The sequence below is a fragment of the Pleurodeles waltl genome, chromosome 5, assembly GCF_031143425.1.
Source record: "Pleurodeles waltl isolate 20211129_DDA chromosome 5, aPleWal1.hap1.20221129, whole genome shotgun sequence".
NCBI lineage: Eukaryota > Metazoa > Chordata > Amphibia > Caudata > Salamandridae > Pleurodeles > Pleurodeles waltl.
Window position 1 is genome coordinate 633,123,633 of NC_090444.1, and position 12,798 is coordinate 633,136,430.

Here is a 12,798-nt window from a genome sequence, read left to right on the forward strand (position 1 = left end):
TTTGATTGCTTATAGCAGCTGTGCCTGCTGGGTTTACATGCATGTAGTACGGCTCGAGGGGTGAAGGACAGGTTCACGGACTAGGCACTAATCCTAGCCAAGCGTCAACTGAAAATGAGCTGGAAGTCTGCTGCAGGACCTGATCTAGGATAATGGAGTGGAGAATTAACTAGATGAGCTTGCTGTGAGAGGGAGGCATTACGACAGGAGGAGGCCAGAAGAGTATGGAAGGTCCTGTTTTTGACCTCCTGGAATGCGATAGTAGTAGCTTGCCTGAAACTGGATGCTTGGGGGAGGTTTTTCTCTGGGCAGGCACACTCTTCGGTGGGTTCGCCGGACCCTTCACTGACATTACAGTCCCCTACCGCTCCTGCTGTGGTTGGGACGGATGAAGCCCCATGCTGGGACATGGCAGTACCGAGAGCTGCCCTATTGGTGCTCAACAGAATGCCCTGTTCATGTGTTTGCTGTATCACTTGATTCATTTATATTGACTTTGTTTGGGCTTATATGTTGACCTATGTTAATCAGCCTGCACGCACCCGCCCTTTCTTTCCTTCTTTCTCTCTTTCTTCTTATGTCTAAATGTATGAACTGTTCAATTTGAAAACGACAATAAAAGTATGTAAGAAAATCATTGTCTTGGTACCCTACCTACACATCGACCCAAGAAAATTAACCCAATCATCGCTTTCAGGAAACATCTCAAGGCATATCTGTTCAAACAATTCCTCAGTTAGTTTCAGCATCTAGTGTCCTCAATCCACCTGAGACCTCTTTTGCCCACAATGACTGGTATATACCTTAGTGCATTCTTAAGTTAGTACTATCCATACATAGATGTAATTTGTTGCTTGTTCCTTGTTAAAATGTAGAGCGCTCTGACACCTATCTGAGCCAAGGAGTGCAATGTAAATACTAAAATAAATAAAGGAAGGGACAAGAACTGAAGGAGGGAGGATGCCTAGGAGGAAAAAATGGAGAGGTGAAATAAGGAGAGTAGGTAATGGAAGAAGGGAAAGAAATAATGGGGAAAGAAGGATGATGCGGAGAGAAATTATTGAGTGGTGGAGAGTGAGGGAGAAGGGAAGACTGAGTGATGAAGAAGCTAGGTAGATAACAGTGCACTGAAATGTGTCACTAATTCTTAGAACTTTTTCACAGCACAAATTTTGTGGGATTAAATCATATTAAAGCCGAGGCTGTGAAAACCTTAAAGTTCAATGATTCGTGCTGCATTGTAGTGCATTGACTGTGCCATTTATTACCTACGCCATTTATTCTTTCTTTAGGCCGGGCCTTTTACAGACCTTTTACTGTGTTGCCAATCTATTGTTTGAAAAAATATATTTACATACATAGAGAAGCTTTAGATCAAAAGGCTTTCTCCAGTGCTTTGTTAAATTGTCATTTAGATTTGTTTCCACTAACCACAGCATAAATCATGTTTCAGAGGGTTTTCCCACTTTATCCACAGGTTCTCTTCACTTTGAGTGACTGCACAAAGCCTGCACACATCATTTAGATCTGCCTAAAAATTAGTTCCTTAATTGGTTCAAAATTTGCATTTTTATTTTATTCATGTTGTAGGAGGCTGGCCTGGTTTGTAGTGGGTACCTATGGTACTTACACCTTATACCAGGTCCAGCTACCCCTTATTAGTGAAATGTAGGCAATGTCTAGAAAACAGGCTCTCTAGAGGTAGCTGTATCTGAGCAGCCAAGGCTTATCTAGGAGACATGTAAAGCTCATGCAATACCACTGTAGTCACACAGTCCTCACACACATGAAAGAAAATACTCCGTGTTGCAAAAAAAGGTACTTTATTCTGGTGACACAATTGCCAAAAATACCATAATACACAAATGATATACACTTGTATGCAGAAATAGGCATAAAAACAGTGCAATTAGTGAAAATCACAATAGTTAGAAATGGGCCTAGGGGGAACACAAACCATATACTAAGCCAGCTCCATGTTTCGGTCTTCCTTTATTTTGCTTCTGCCTTCATGGTGCCCCCATTGTTGCTTCTGCCCCTCATCCCTGTGTTGCTTCTGATAATCCAACACCCCTTGTATTGCTTTCGCCCACCCTTGTTGCTCCCCCACCTTAAAAAAAGAAAAACACTTCCGTGTGTTTTCTTTAAAGTTATGTTTAGTTAACCAGTCTGGCTCGAATCTGTAACTAAAAACAAAAAAAGCGGCCTTGTTGTTTTGTTGGGCTTGCGTGCGCTTTCAAAATTGTATGAATAGTAATTTCGAAAGATTTATTTTTTACATTCTTTCGCCATGCGCACAGTTCAACAGATTTACACTGCATTTAAATAAATCTCCACTCGGTTTCTAGGTGAGGAAGGTTGAGGGTAATTGTTTTAAAAAGTGCCATCCAGTTGAGTTACAGCATGATTGCAGGGCCATACCTATCGCCCGGTGCTTCCTGAACTCGCAGGTTGCTCCTGGGCAGTCTCGAACCCTGCATAAATCTCTGACCGAGAAGAGGAAGGCTCGAGTCGTCAAAAATCTCACTTTGTTACCGTTTCAGGTACAAATTCCTGGGCTGGAAAACCTGCACGTCTTCGTCCCAGATAACCTTTCTGGACAAAAGTCTGTGATTTTACAGCTGCTCAACGCAGCTGCCGGAAAGGACTGTTCAAAGGACTCGGATGAGGTTGCGTATCAGGCCTTTCTCCTGATGACCAAGCACAGCGATAAAGATCAGGAGCCGGACAACAGCTGGAGCTCGTGGGACGGACATCTCGTCAAAGTTGTGCCTCAGGTGGAAACCATTGATACTTTGAGAAGCATGCAGGTATGTCCTTTTGTATTTTATGTTGCCGTCGGAAGCTTAAATTACTTGGTCATTAACGTATGACAAAGCTTGCAGCATTCCATTATTTTCAGTGAGGTGCGTGGGCGCGAGCTGGCTTCGATTCCCAGCACTCCCTTGGAAATATCAACTTCGGTTTTTGTTGCAAATCAGGTGGGCGTTTTACTGTCCTAGGACAAAGCGCACACTCACCTGGATGCAAAACGAGATGTGTTCAAGTGGTTTTCTGTTGACTCCATGACTCCGATCCTGCAAGGCCTGCGCATAATTTATTAGCAGTACTTAGTAATTGTGCACTGTAAAAGTATCTCGACAGACAGTGCATTGTTTTTGCCTTTTCAGGTAACTGCGAAAGAGCGCGAAAAAGTTTGTTTAGATGGCCCAAGGGCACGATTTCACAGTGCTGCATTGCAAAAAAATAGTGTACGGGAGACACGTTTTCTTCACTGTATTAAACAATATAAATTATACACAGTAACGTAGCAATGATGCTTGGTGCTTGCTAGGAAAATGCCCCCTTTGACCTCTGTTGAGGCAAGAAATTGTAGCCTTGTCAGTGTTCGACATGCCCCAGTGCCTCTGCACCTGCTGCACCAATGGTAGCTACACCCCTGGGTGTTCTACTGGGCTAGATGCAACGTAATAATGTCAATCTGTTCTGAACCTGTTTGATGTGGCCACACACTGCTAAAGTGAGGGTCCCAACAATGTGCGATTACCTGCACTTATAATTTTATATACTGTGAGATTTCATCACCAGTGCTGACGCATTTCTAAAATTTTTGTTTATTCACATCTAAACCTCAGTAGTTGTGTTTCTTATATGAAAATAAAGAGAAAAATGTGCTTTATGTTTATGGGTGGGTTAATGATTGGGAAACTGTCGAGTTTTTCTTGGCATAGTTCGACAGACTATCAAAATAATTCATATATTGGTATTTTTCCTATGAAAGACCTGGGGAACACGTTTTCAGTGAATTTAAATGTGTTTTTGTAAATACTTTTCAAGCTAAATGCAATCCTTAACATCAGTCATTTTCACCCAAGAGCAAGACGTTTTGGCAAAAGTAACCATAGGTTTTAATTTCTAACCAGTATTTTACCACTTTTGTAATGCTGAATTGCTTTTTCATTTGTTGGTGATTTGTTCATGACTGTAATCAGAAGCCAGATTGCATGAACAATGGATTTAAGAAACTGAACCTTTAAAACAAATACATTATAAACTGAATTCAGAATTTCGGAAGGGGTTGAGTTTGTTTTTTCCCCAACATCCATAGCCATAGGCAGTGTAGTTAGTACCTGTGTTGTGAATTAAGGTGCCTGACTTCAACTTGTTTAGTATTCTTTTTTATGCTTTCTCCCCACAGATCTTGTCTGCTGTCACTATTCCACATGTTAAATGTTGCAGTGTTTGCTTGGCACAGTACCAATGGGTCCTGGCCAACAGCATATTCGGTTATGTTGCCATTTTGACCAAAATATCAGAAAAGTGTTCCATTTTCAAAGCTCGTTACACCTAAGATAACGCAGCTGATACACAATATCAAATAATTTGGCACTTTGATAATATGTAGCTGCCGTTTTCCTGCGTGTTTCGTAAATCTTGACAGTGTGAAAATTAGTTTTATGTTAGTTAAGATTGACATGGTCTTTTCCTGTTGAGTGAGACTTGTTGGTGTATGCCATCATCAGGGTACCTTTGTTAGTTTTACATACTGCCGGGTTTCGACCTTTTTATATTGTTCGTCACATCGCACCACCCCATTCCTCTATTTCCTGTTGTGTTAGGGTCATTTCCAAATCGCCATGTCTTTTATTTAAACAGACTTAAGACTCCCTTGATTTGTTTTGGTGAAAATTCCACAGTCCTGTGTCAGCTCAGTCGTTCCAAAGGCAGCATTCTGCATATTTACACTATTGTAGCAGCCTAGCAATTTTTCCTTAACATTTATGTTTACTCGACCAATCAAGATTCCGCCAAGAACAATTAGGATGAAAAATAAACATAATGGAGGACAATAATGCAGAAATAATAGTTCAATAATAATGGAGGGTCAATCTTGGACAGGGCTTGGTAGCAATCATCAAGCATGCTCTTGGGATTCTTGGAGTGAAATTCCTTTGAAAGATTTGGAAAAGTTGTCATTCCTTGCACATGTAATTTTTTTTGGTCTTCCATAATTTTCCTCCGGTAAATTCTGGTTGTACAGTGGAAGAGGTACACTTTTGTTTACTGTACTGCTCACCAACAGCATTAGGTGCACAACACCACCACCTATGAAAGGCACAGTAGAGCTCTCCCACCATTTTCTGTTTGACACTCACCTCCACCAAAGGAGACCGTATGCCCCATAGCAGGAAGAGGTACGACAGAGCAGAATAATCAGTGCGCACAATGAATTGTTGCATATTGGAACACTATACCGATGCACAATAAAGACAACCTTCTCTGGGGGCTGACTGGTGCACAACACTGACTTGAACATAGGTGCCATGACCAGAGCCTGGATTGTTCCTACTACATTCCAGGACTGCCTGCGCACGGGTAAACAACTTTTGCTTCCACTTGTCCAGAAGTGAATTCTTACCCCCATGCCATATTTTCCTAGGTGGATAACCTTCTTCTTGTGGTCATGCAGTCTGCACACCTGGTGAGCCAGAGAAAAGTGTTCCAGCAATCGATTGAAGGGCTCGTAACTTTGCAACATGAGCAGACATCGAGCCAACCCGTCATTGCCAAAGCTTTGCAGCAGCTCAAGGTATTACTGACCTTTGTTTCCGCATATAACCATTTACTTCACTCCTGAGCTAATGGGTAGCACTCATAAATGTGCCACAAGTGAGCTACAACCCTTATGTCCCATACTGAGTTGAAAGAAAAGTCCTCTGCTCCATTAGTATTAGTGCATCCGTTACTACATCTGTAGGTTTTAAACTGTTTCCTGCCATGCTTTAAGACAAAGATCAGAGTTTGTAGCATAATGTGTATGTGTTACAAGAAGAGAGAAAGGCTACAGCTCTCTCCAGCATGTAAACATTTTAATCATAAGCAATAAAGACCCACACTACTCTAGGGCGCAAACGGGGCCATTTCCTGCCTCTAGGACTCTGGAGAATCGTAAACACTCTCCTTACGTTTTTGCACAGTTTAGATTTGGTACTTTATTGTTGTGTTTCCTTACTTTCAGACTGAAGCATTACATCTATGCAACAAGATAAGTGGTGCCATCAACAGGGTCGACCACATGTTCACCTCTGAATTTGAAGCAGAAGGTGAAGAGGCGGAACCAACCACTTTGCAGCAATACTACAGAGAAGCCATGATTCAGGGATACAACTTTGGTTTTGAGGTAAAGTCACAGATGTTGCTTTAAGTTAAGCCAAGTGGCTAGGTAGATGAGTCCAAATATAATAAACTGCCATCATTGAAAGGCTTTTCATTTTTTTTTATATACAGAATTGTCTGTTGTTCACCTACATTACGTCTGCTTAGTTTATTGTTTTCACACACATTTTGCCCCTTCCCATATATGTAATTCACAAACATTGTAGATAAAGAAGCAAATGGTTTATTTGAGAAGATCAGGGGTACTTTCTTCTGGTATGTTTAAAGGTTTTTACATTCAAGTGGATTAACAAACTGCATTGGGAGCTTAGAATACTGTTTCAGAGACTGACTGAGGAATAGATGATCGAATTAGTGGAAAAGAATCATTATGTTATCCGCTAGCCCCTGATTTTCATTCAGGTCAGGGTGCCAAATGTACATTTTCGTCTCATGGATGAGCTATGAAGGGTATTGCAAAAGAAAAAGGTAATCTAATGGAAATATCATTACCCTCGTGTCCATCTCACCTTGATTAATTACTTAGTGAGGCCCTGCTCCTCTGAGACACCCCCTAGAAACATAAACCTCCTCCCCGCACTTACTTCCTGTTTCTTTGTGTCATTCAGACACATTCATGGGCAGGTGCGATGTTCCCGCTGCAGCTTGGTTTGGCCAGGCTCTGCTCCTTCAGGACCGTCAATAACGGTCATTTGGAGTGGGTGCACTTGCTGAGGATCTACGAGGCGATGTGGATGATGCGCTTCTTCATTATTTGCTAACATGCACACAGCTCCTCTACCTGCTGGAGAGGGCAGTGCATCTCTAGGAAGCATGCTGAAACGTTTGGCAGGGAGATGCGGTGCTCTCCTTGAGCTAAAGTCGGACTGAAAGGAAGGAATTGGCGCATTTTCATAAATTCATAGCTGGGCAATGTAATATAATGATTAGTCCTTCCCTATTAGGATTGCTGCATGTGCATAGATTTGTTCATGGTTTGTATGGGGTACCACAGATTAAGCTGTTTTCTGATCTGAGGGTGTATTTAAGGAACTGTTATTTTTTGCTATTTCACATTCCAATGAAATAATGGGGAGGGTAAAGTCAGAAAAGAGAATGCTGTACCCCCTGCTTTCCTCCTAGATATATAGATTGCACCAGCGACTCAGTCTTGGATAATCCTAGTACTTCTGGTGGCAGGTGCCTATTTGGAGAGTATGTTTCTTCTATTGTCCCCCACATCTTAAGCAATTTGGGATCCGATCTATCTCTAGAGGAGGACGACAGTATGGTGTTGTTTCCCCAATATTCTAAACTTTAGGCCTTACCTCACCCCTTGCTCCCAGAGATCAACAATTTAATTTTCAGGAATTGGAAACAGTTGGTCGATCAAGGTCAGATTCTGAGATTGTTACAAAAATCCTGTGCATTGGAAGAGGAGAAAAAAGTACTTCCTCAGTCCATCAAGCCGGAGTGGATTTTGGCTCCATTGATAAATATATCATCCCTCAATCCAGATGATTGCACCCTGTCTGACCTGGTTGATTGAAAAGTAAACTGTGTAATTAAAAATTACTTCGGTGCATAAAATCTTTAGCTGAGATCAGCTTCGTACAATGTGTTTGCCTCTCAGTCTTCGGTGAGAGACTTGAATTAAGTCAGTCGTAAAACTTTTTTTGGCTGAACTCTGAAGTCCTTGGCGGAAGCTTTCCAAGAAAGCATAGATATCTCTGACTTTCTAGTAAAAAAGGAGCAACTGTCTACATTTTTGGCAGATGTGTTATCCAACATTATCAGGGTGGCAGCAGCTGTAACCTCAGGTCCTTCTATTCTGACCAGGAGAAATTTATGACTTGGGGATTGGAAGGTGAACTTCTCTGAAAAGGCATCCTTCTTACACATCCCATTCGAGGGAACAAAGCTTTTCTGAGATCAACTGGAATATATGATGAGAAAGTCATTCATGGATAGGAAGCACACATGATTTTACAATGATTCTTCCACAAAAGGTCCACAATGTGCTATAGAGATTCCAGAGAAAACTCTATGAAGTTCTCTACATTCTATTCCTCAAGAAGAAGGAAATTCCACCATAAGAAGTTGAGCAAGCCCCAGGATCTGTCCGGGAAGACACTTTTGTCCAATCAGCTCTCCTGACTTTGCATCGCCTCTGTCTGCGGAGGAAGAATCATGGACTCTTACAACTCATGGCTCAATTCAGTCGCAGATTGCTGTGTGCTGAATATAATAGGAAGAGGCTACTATATATAATTCAGCTCACTCCCTCCCAACTCGGAGTACATCTCTAAACCTGTCCCCTGGGATCCATTAAAGAAGGAAACTTTGTGAGCAGGGATTACAGCTTTGGGAAGAAAGCAGTCATTCTAGTGCCTCAGGAGGAGAAAGGTCAAGGAGTATGTTCAGAGCATAAGTCGAGGGTACATGTGGGTAGATGACATCTACCACTCTTTTCACAGGGTGGACAGCAAGAAGTTGGGCCCCACTGAAGTATGCTGAACTCGTCCAGGCATAATTTTTAGACACTGGGACACTTTAAGCATTGCCTGCATGTTGTCTGCTTTCGTTCCCAGCAGCAGCATGCAGGCGGCAAGGGGCTTATCCAATTCAAGCTAGGTTCATAATAAAGGATGAATTTAAGAGGCCATAAGACCTCCTTTTGTTTGAATATTTTGGCTGGGAGCCTCACACCTAGATGCAAATATAATGGACAGGCAACGAAGGCACACCGCTTGTATTCACTTCACAGGTACCTAAGAGAGATATGTGTTTGACTTTATTCAGTTCCAGTATATATAAGAGATATGTATGCTCTGTAAGAATGTCAGATGTGTTGGTTCTGCCCTAGTATGTATACAAATACCAATTTAAATACACTATTTTGTTTTATTCCTTTGATAGGGCTACTCATCCCTATACAGGGTGTTGGATCGCTTTACCATCACAAATGCACAATATACATTGACAATAAACCATATGTGTGAAAATCAATGTACAGGATGTGTTACATAAGAGAGTGTGAGTTACTAGGTCTAGGAGTCATATGTCCTTCATGGCACAGTGTGTTGTATTGAAAGGAGTGCAGTTTATGAACTGCAAGTAACAAAAGTATCTTTGTCTTAAAATCAGTAACACGTTTACCTACCTGCATAAAGTAAAAATCTGTAATCTGCATGTTACATGATGTGCTCTGCAGGAGACATAATGACCCTCATGCTAAATTGATTAAAAACTGGAGCTAGACAAAACACAGATCTCGCCAACAAATGTGTTAACCTCCAGAGTTATTTTACCATTGATATTATTCCCTGATACACACAAAAATCTCTGTAGCAGGTTCTTTAAACTATAAGATATTTAAAAATGCATAATTTACAACCAATTAAGCAAGAGATTTGCAGACACTTTTCTTCTTTTTACCAATTTCTCTTTGGTAGAGTTTTAAAAAATACATGTATGAGTTGAGGCCTAGATTTTGCATCAGGGTTGCGTAACTTTTTTTGGCACAACCCAAAAACAAAATTTCATTTGTTTGATATTCTACTGCACTAAGATGTACTCATGGTAAACCTGCTAAGCATATGTGTGAGGTCTTAAGATCGGATGTCACTGCGTGTGATGTCACTTTCTGTGTTTGGTCATGGGTTGGGTTGTGTTGCCACTTCCTGTGATGCCACATGCAATGTCATGTGCCTTAATGTCACTTGCATACTGCCTAACACGGTTAATACCCCCACTTCTTTTTTTAAGATTGGTGCCCTGCGTATATTTGATCCTATTACATGTTCAAAAGGACTCTTTTCAATCAGTTTTGGAAGTGAAAAAGGTCAATTCCTGGGTAAAGATTATTAATTTTGCATTATTCTTGTTGCAACAGGTCATCCCTTCGGTTACAAACAAGGATTTCCTCTCAACAGTAGATTTGCTGGATGCCTACTTGTGTGTGCCTGTTTATCAGGACCGCCAAAGATTCCTATGCTTCGGGGTAAACTCGTATTTACAGTCTGGGTCTTACTGTTCTGGCTGATATTGGCCCCTCTAGTTTTTACAGTAGTGCTGGCTCCCTTGATTGCTTTACTCCAGCAGCAGGGGATCTGTATTCAGCCTTATTTGGACACTTGCCTGGTGATGTCCCCATCTCTAGAAGAAGACTCCTCATGTGAAACAGGGTCTGGAGGTTTTATCAAGTCACTGATTTCTGATAAATACCAAGAAATTGCAGTTGATACCAAGTCAGGACCCAATCTTCATTGGTCCCATATCCTGCATAGATGAGGGCTCTTAAAAAAAGTTTGCTCTAAAAAAAGAGACTTGAATATTTAGCCTGATGTCCCGAAGTTAAGGGCATCGCTGCGTCCAAGACTACCTAGCTTAGATGAATGCCAAGGGGTACTTAGCAGCGACTTCATTTTTGGTTCCGTTGGCAAAGTTCCATTGAACAAGCTGAATCACTTTATTCTGCGTCTCTTGTCTCCAGTTCCTTCGAACATGAATCTTTTGATTCCGATGATCGAGAAGCTGAAGTTGGAGTTAGTATGGTGGCTGAATCTATCAAACCTCTTAAAGGGGGGGTCCCCTTGGGTCCTCCAGAACCATTAGTTATAACAACGGATACGAGTGAGAGGGGTTGTGGAGCATGAATGGTATCACAGTAGATCCAGGGGCTATTGGTATTGGGGCAAAGAATCACGTTTTTCAGTTGAAGATAACTGGAGGCCATTTGCCTCTGGGCATTTTCTTCCCTTTCCTCCACAGAATTGTCATAGCCAGAACAGACAATTTGTCAGCAAAATTGTACATCAACCATCAATAGGGGGAAAAGACCTCCCTTACCTTCAACAATTTCGTGACAAATCTACTCCGGGGCCAAGTCCAATATCGTCTCTCTCAGGGTAGGTTACATCCAGAGGACTCTAAATTTTCAATACCCAAGAGCTTGAGTAGTGAGATTCCCTCTCCCAAGTCATTCCTTAGGACAGTGGTTCCCAACCTTTCGACTTCTGTGGACCCACACTTTAACATTACTGGAACCCAGGGACCCCTCACTGAATCATTATTGGAATCCGGGGACCCCCCCCCATTGAGTCATTACTGAAAGATGGGGACCTAATCTGTTAATATGTTTTAATTTTCTAAGCAGTCACGGACCTCCTGAGAAGGCTTTGCGGACTCCCAGCGGTCCCCGGATCACAGGTTGGGAACTACTGCATTAGGATTTGTCAGAGGTTGGGGTACCCAGCTCTGTATCTTTTTGTGACTCTTCACATTTCCCAGCTTCCTCAGTTTTGTTAACGGACAAGAGAAGTCAGTTCTTGTGGCATAGATGCTCCTTCTTTTCGATGGCTGTGGGTTCTTTTGTATGCTTTCTGTTAGAAATTGGGTCTCCAGTTGTCTGAGGTGTGCACCCTATCCAAGTAGGGACACCACAGTCCTAGTCAGAGTAAGTCACAATGCAACCTAAATTATCCTGTGCTCACCATCCGGTATCTTGGCACAGAGCCAGCAGGCTTAATTTAGAAGGCAATGTATAAAGTATTTGTGCAATACCTCATGCAGTAACTCAGTGAAAACACCTCACCAGGTTAGAAAAATAGATCATGATTTTATAAATAAATACCAAAATGACAAAAATCCAATATGTAAATCCTGAGATATGCGTTGCTGTTTGTCGGCTCCAATGGGCTGGCAGCTGCTCAGTGAGGCTGGGCAGGGCTTTGCTCCGCCCAGCGTTGAGTTTGGTGAGGCTGGCAGCTGCTTGGCCAGGCTTCTTGTTGCTTTGCGACAGTTCCGATTAACACCACAAAAGGTAGAGCACCTTAGTCCCACTTCCAAGGCAGGGCAGACACACAGCTTATAAAGTCCAGGTGCAGATGGTTCAAGTCTTTGATGTCCCTGAGATTTGTGAACAGGAAACAAGCAAACAAGCCCTTGAAGATCACTTGAGTTGGGAAGGCAGAGTCCTTCCAGCAGAGTCAAGGAGCAGCAAACAGCAGAGGAGCAAGCAGAAAAGCAGTCCAGTAGAGTACTTTGGGCAGCACCACAGTCCTTCTGACATGGTCCAGTTGTAGGTCCAGAAGTGTCTGATCTGATGGGGTCAGAGACCCAGTACTTACACCCAAATGTGCTTGTTAAGTGGAGGAGACTTCAAAGAGTGGTTTTGAAGTGTGCCAATTCCCCTTTCAGCCCAGTTCTGTCTGCCAGGAGATCTGTGGGGGGTGGGGGGTTATCAGTCCTTTGTGTGGGGTCAGGCCACTACCCTTTGAACTGTGAGAGCCCCTCCACCCTTCCTGGGCAGATAGAGCCATCAGTATTCAGATTCAGCTGTGTCTCCTATGTTTATCGCCATCTGAATGGAATGCACAAGGGGAGCTGTCACCCAGCACAGACAAGACGTGGATTGAAGACAAGCTGTAAGGCACAGAAAGCAGAGAACTGCTTACTTTCTAAAAGTGTCATTTCTAAAATAGTAATGTTAAATCCAACTTTACCAGTGAGCCGGATTTCTCACTACCATTCCAAACATGCTGAACATGACAATGCCACTCCTTTCAGATCAGAAATTACCTCCTAAAAGTTTATAAGGGAATTCCCAGTGCTGGCCTATGAGAGGAGCAGGCGTCACAA

General features: G+C 42.3%; 1 protein-coding gene across 6 annotated transcripts in view; it reads left to right on the top strand.

Moving 5' to 3' along the window:
• Positions 1 to 12,798, top strand: part of MAP3K4 (mitogen-activated protein kinase kinase kinase 4) — a 379,054-nt gene that overhangs the window by 246,330 nt on the left and 119,926 nt on the right. For all 6 annotated transcript variants that reach the window (XM_069234493.1, XM_069234494.1, XM_069234496.1 and 3 more), the window contains 3 exons: positions 2,544 to 2,810; positions 5,441 to 5,590; positions 6,020 to 6,181. In XM_069234493.1, coding sequence (XP_069090594.1) covers positions 2,544 to 2,810; positions 5,441 to 5,590; positions 6,020 to 6,181 — 579 coding nt within the window. The remainder of the gene's footprint in view (positions 1 to 2,543; positions 2,811 to 5,440; positions 5,591 to 6,019; positions 6,182 to 12,798) is intronic.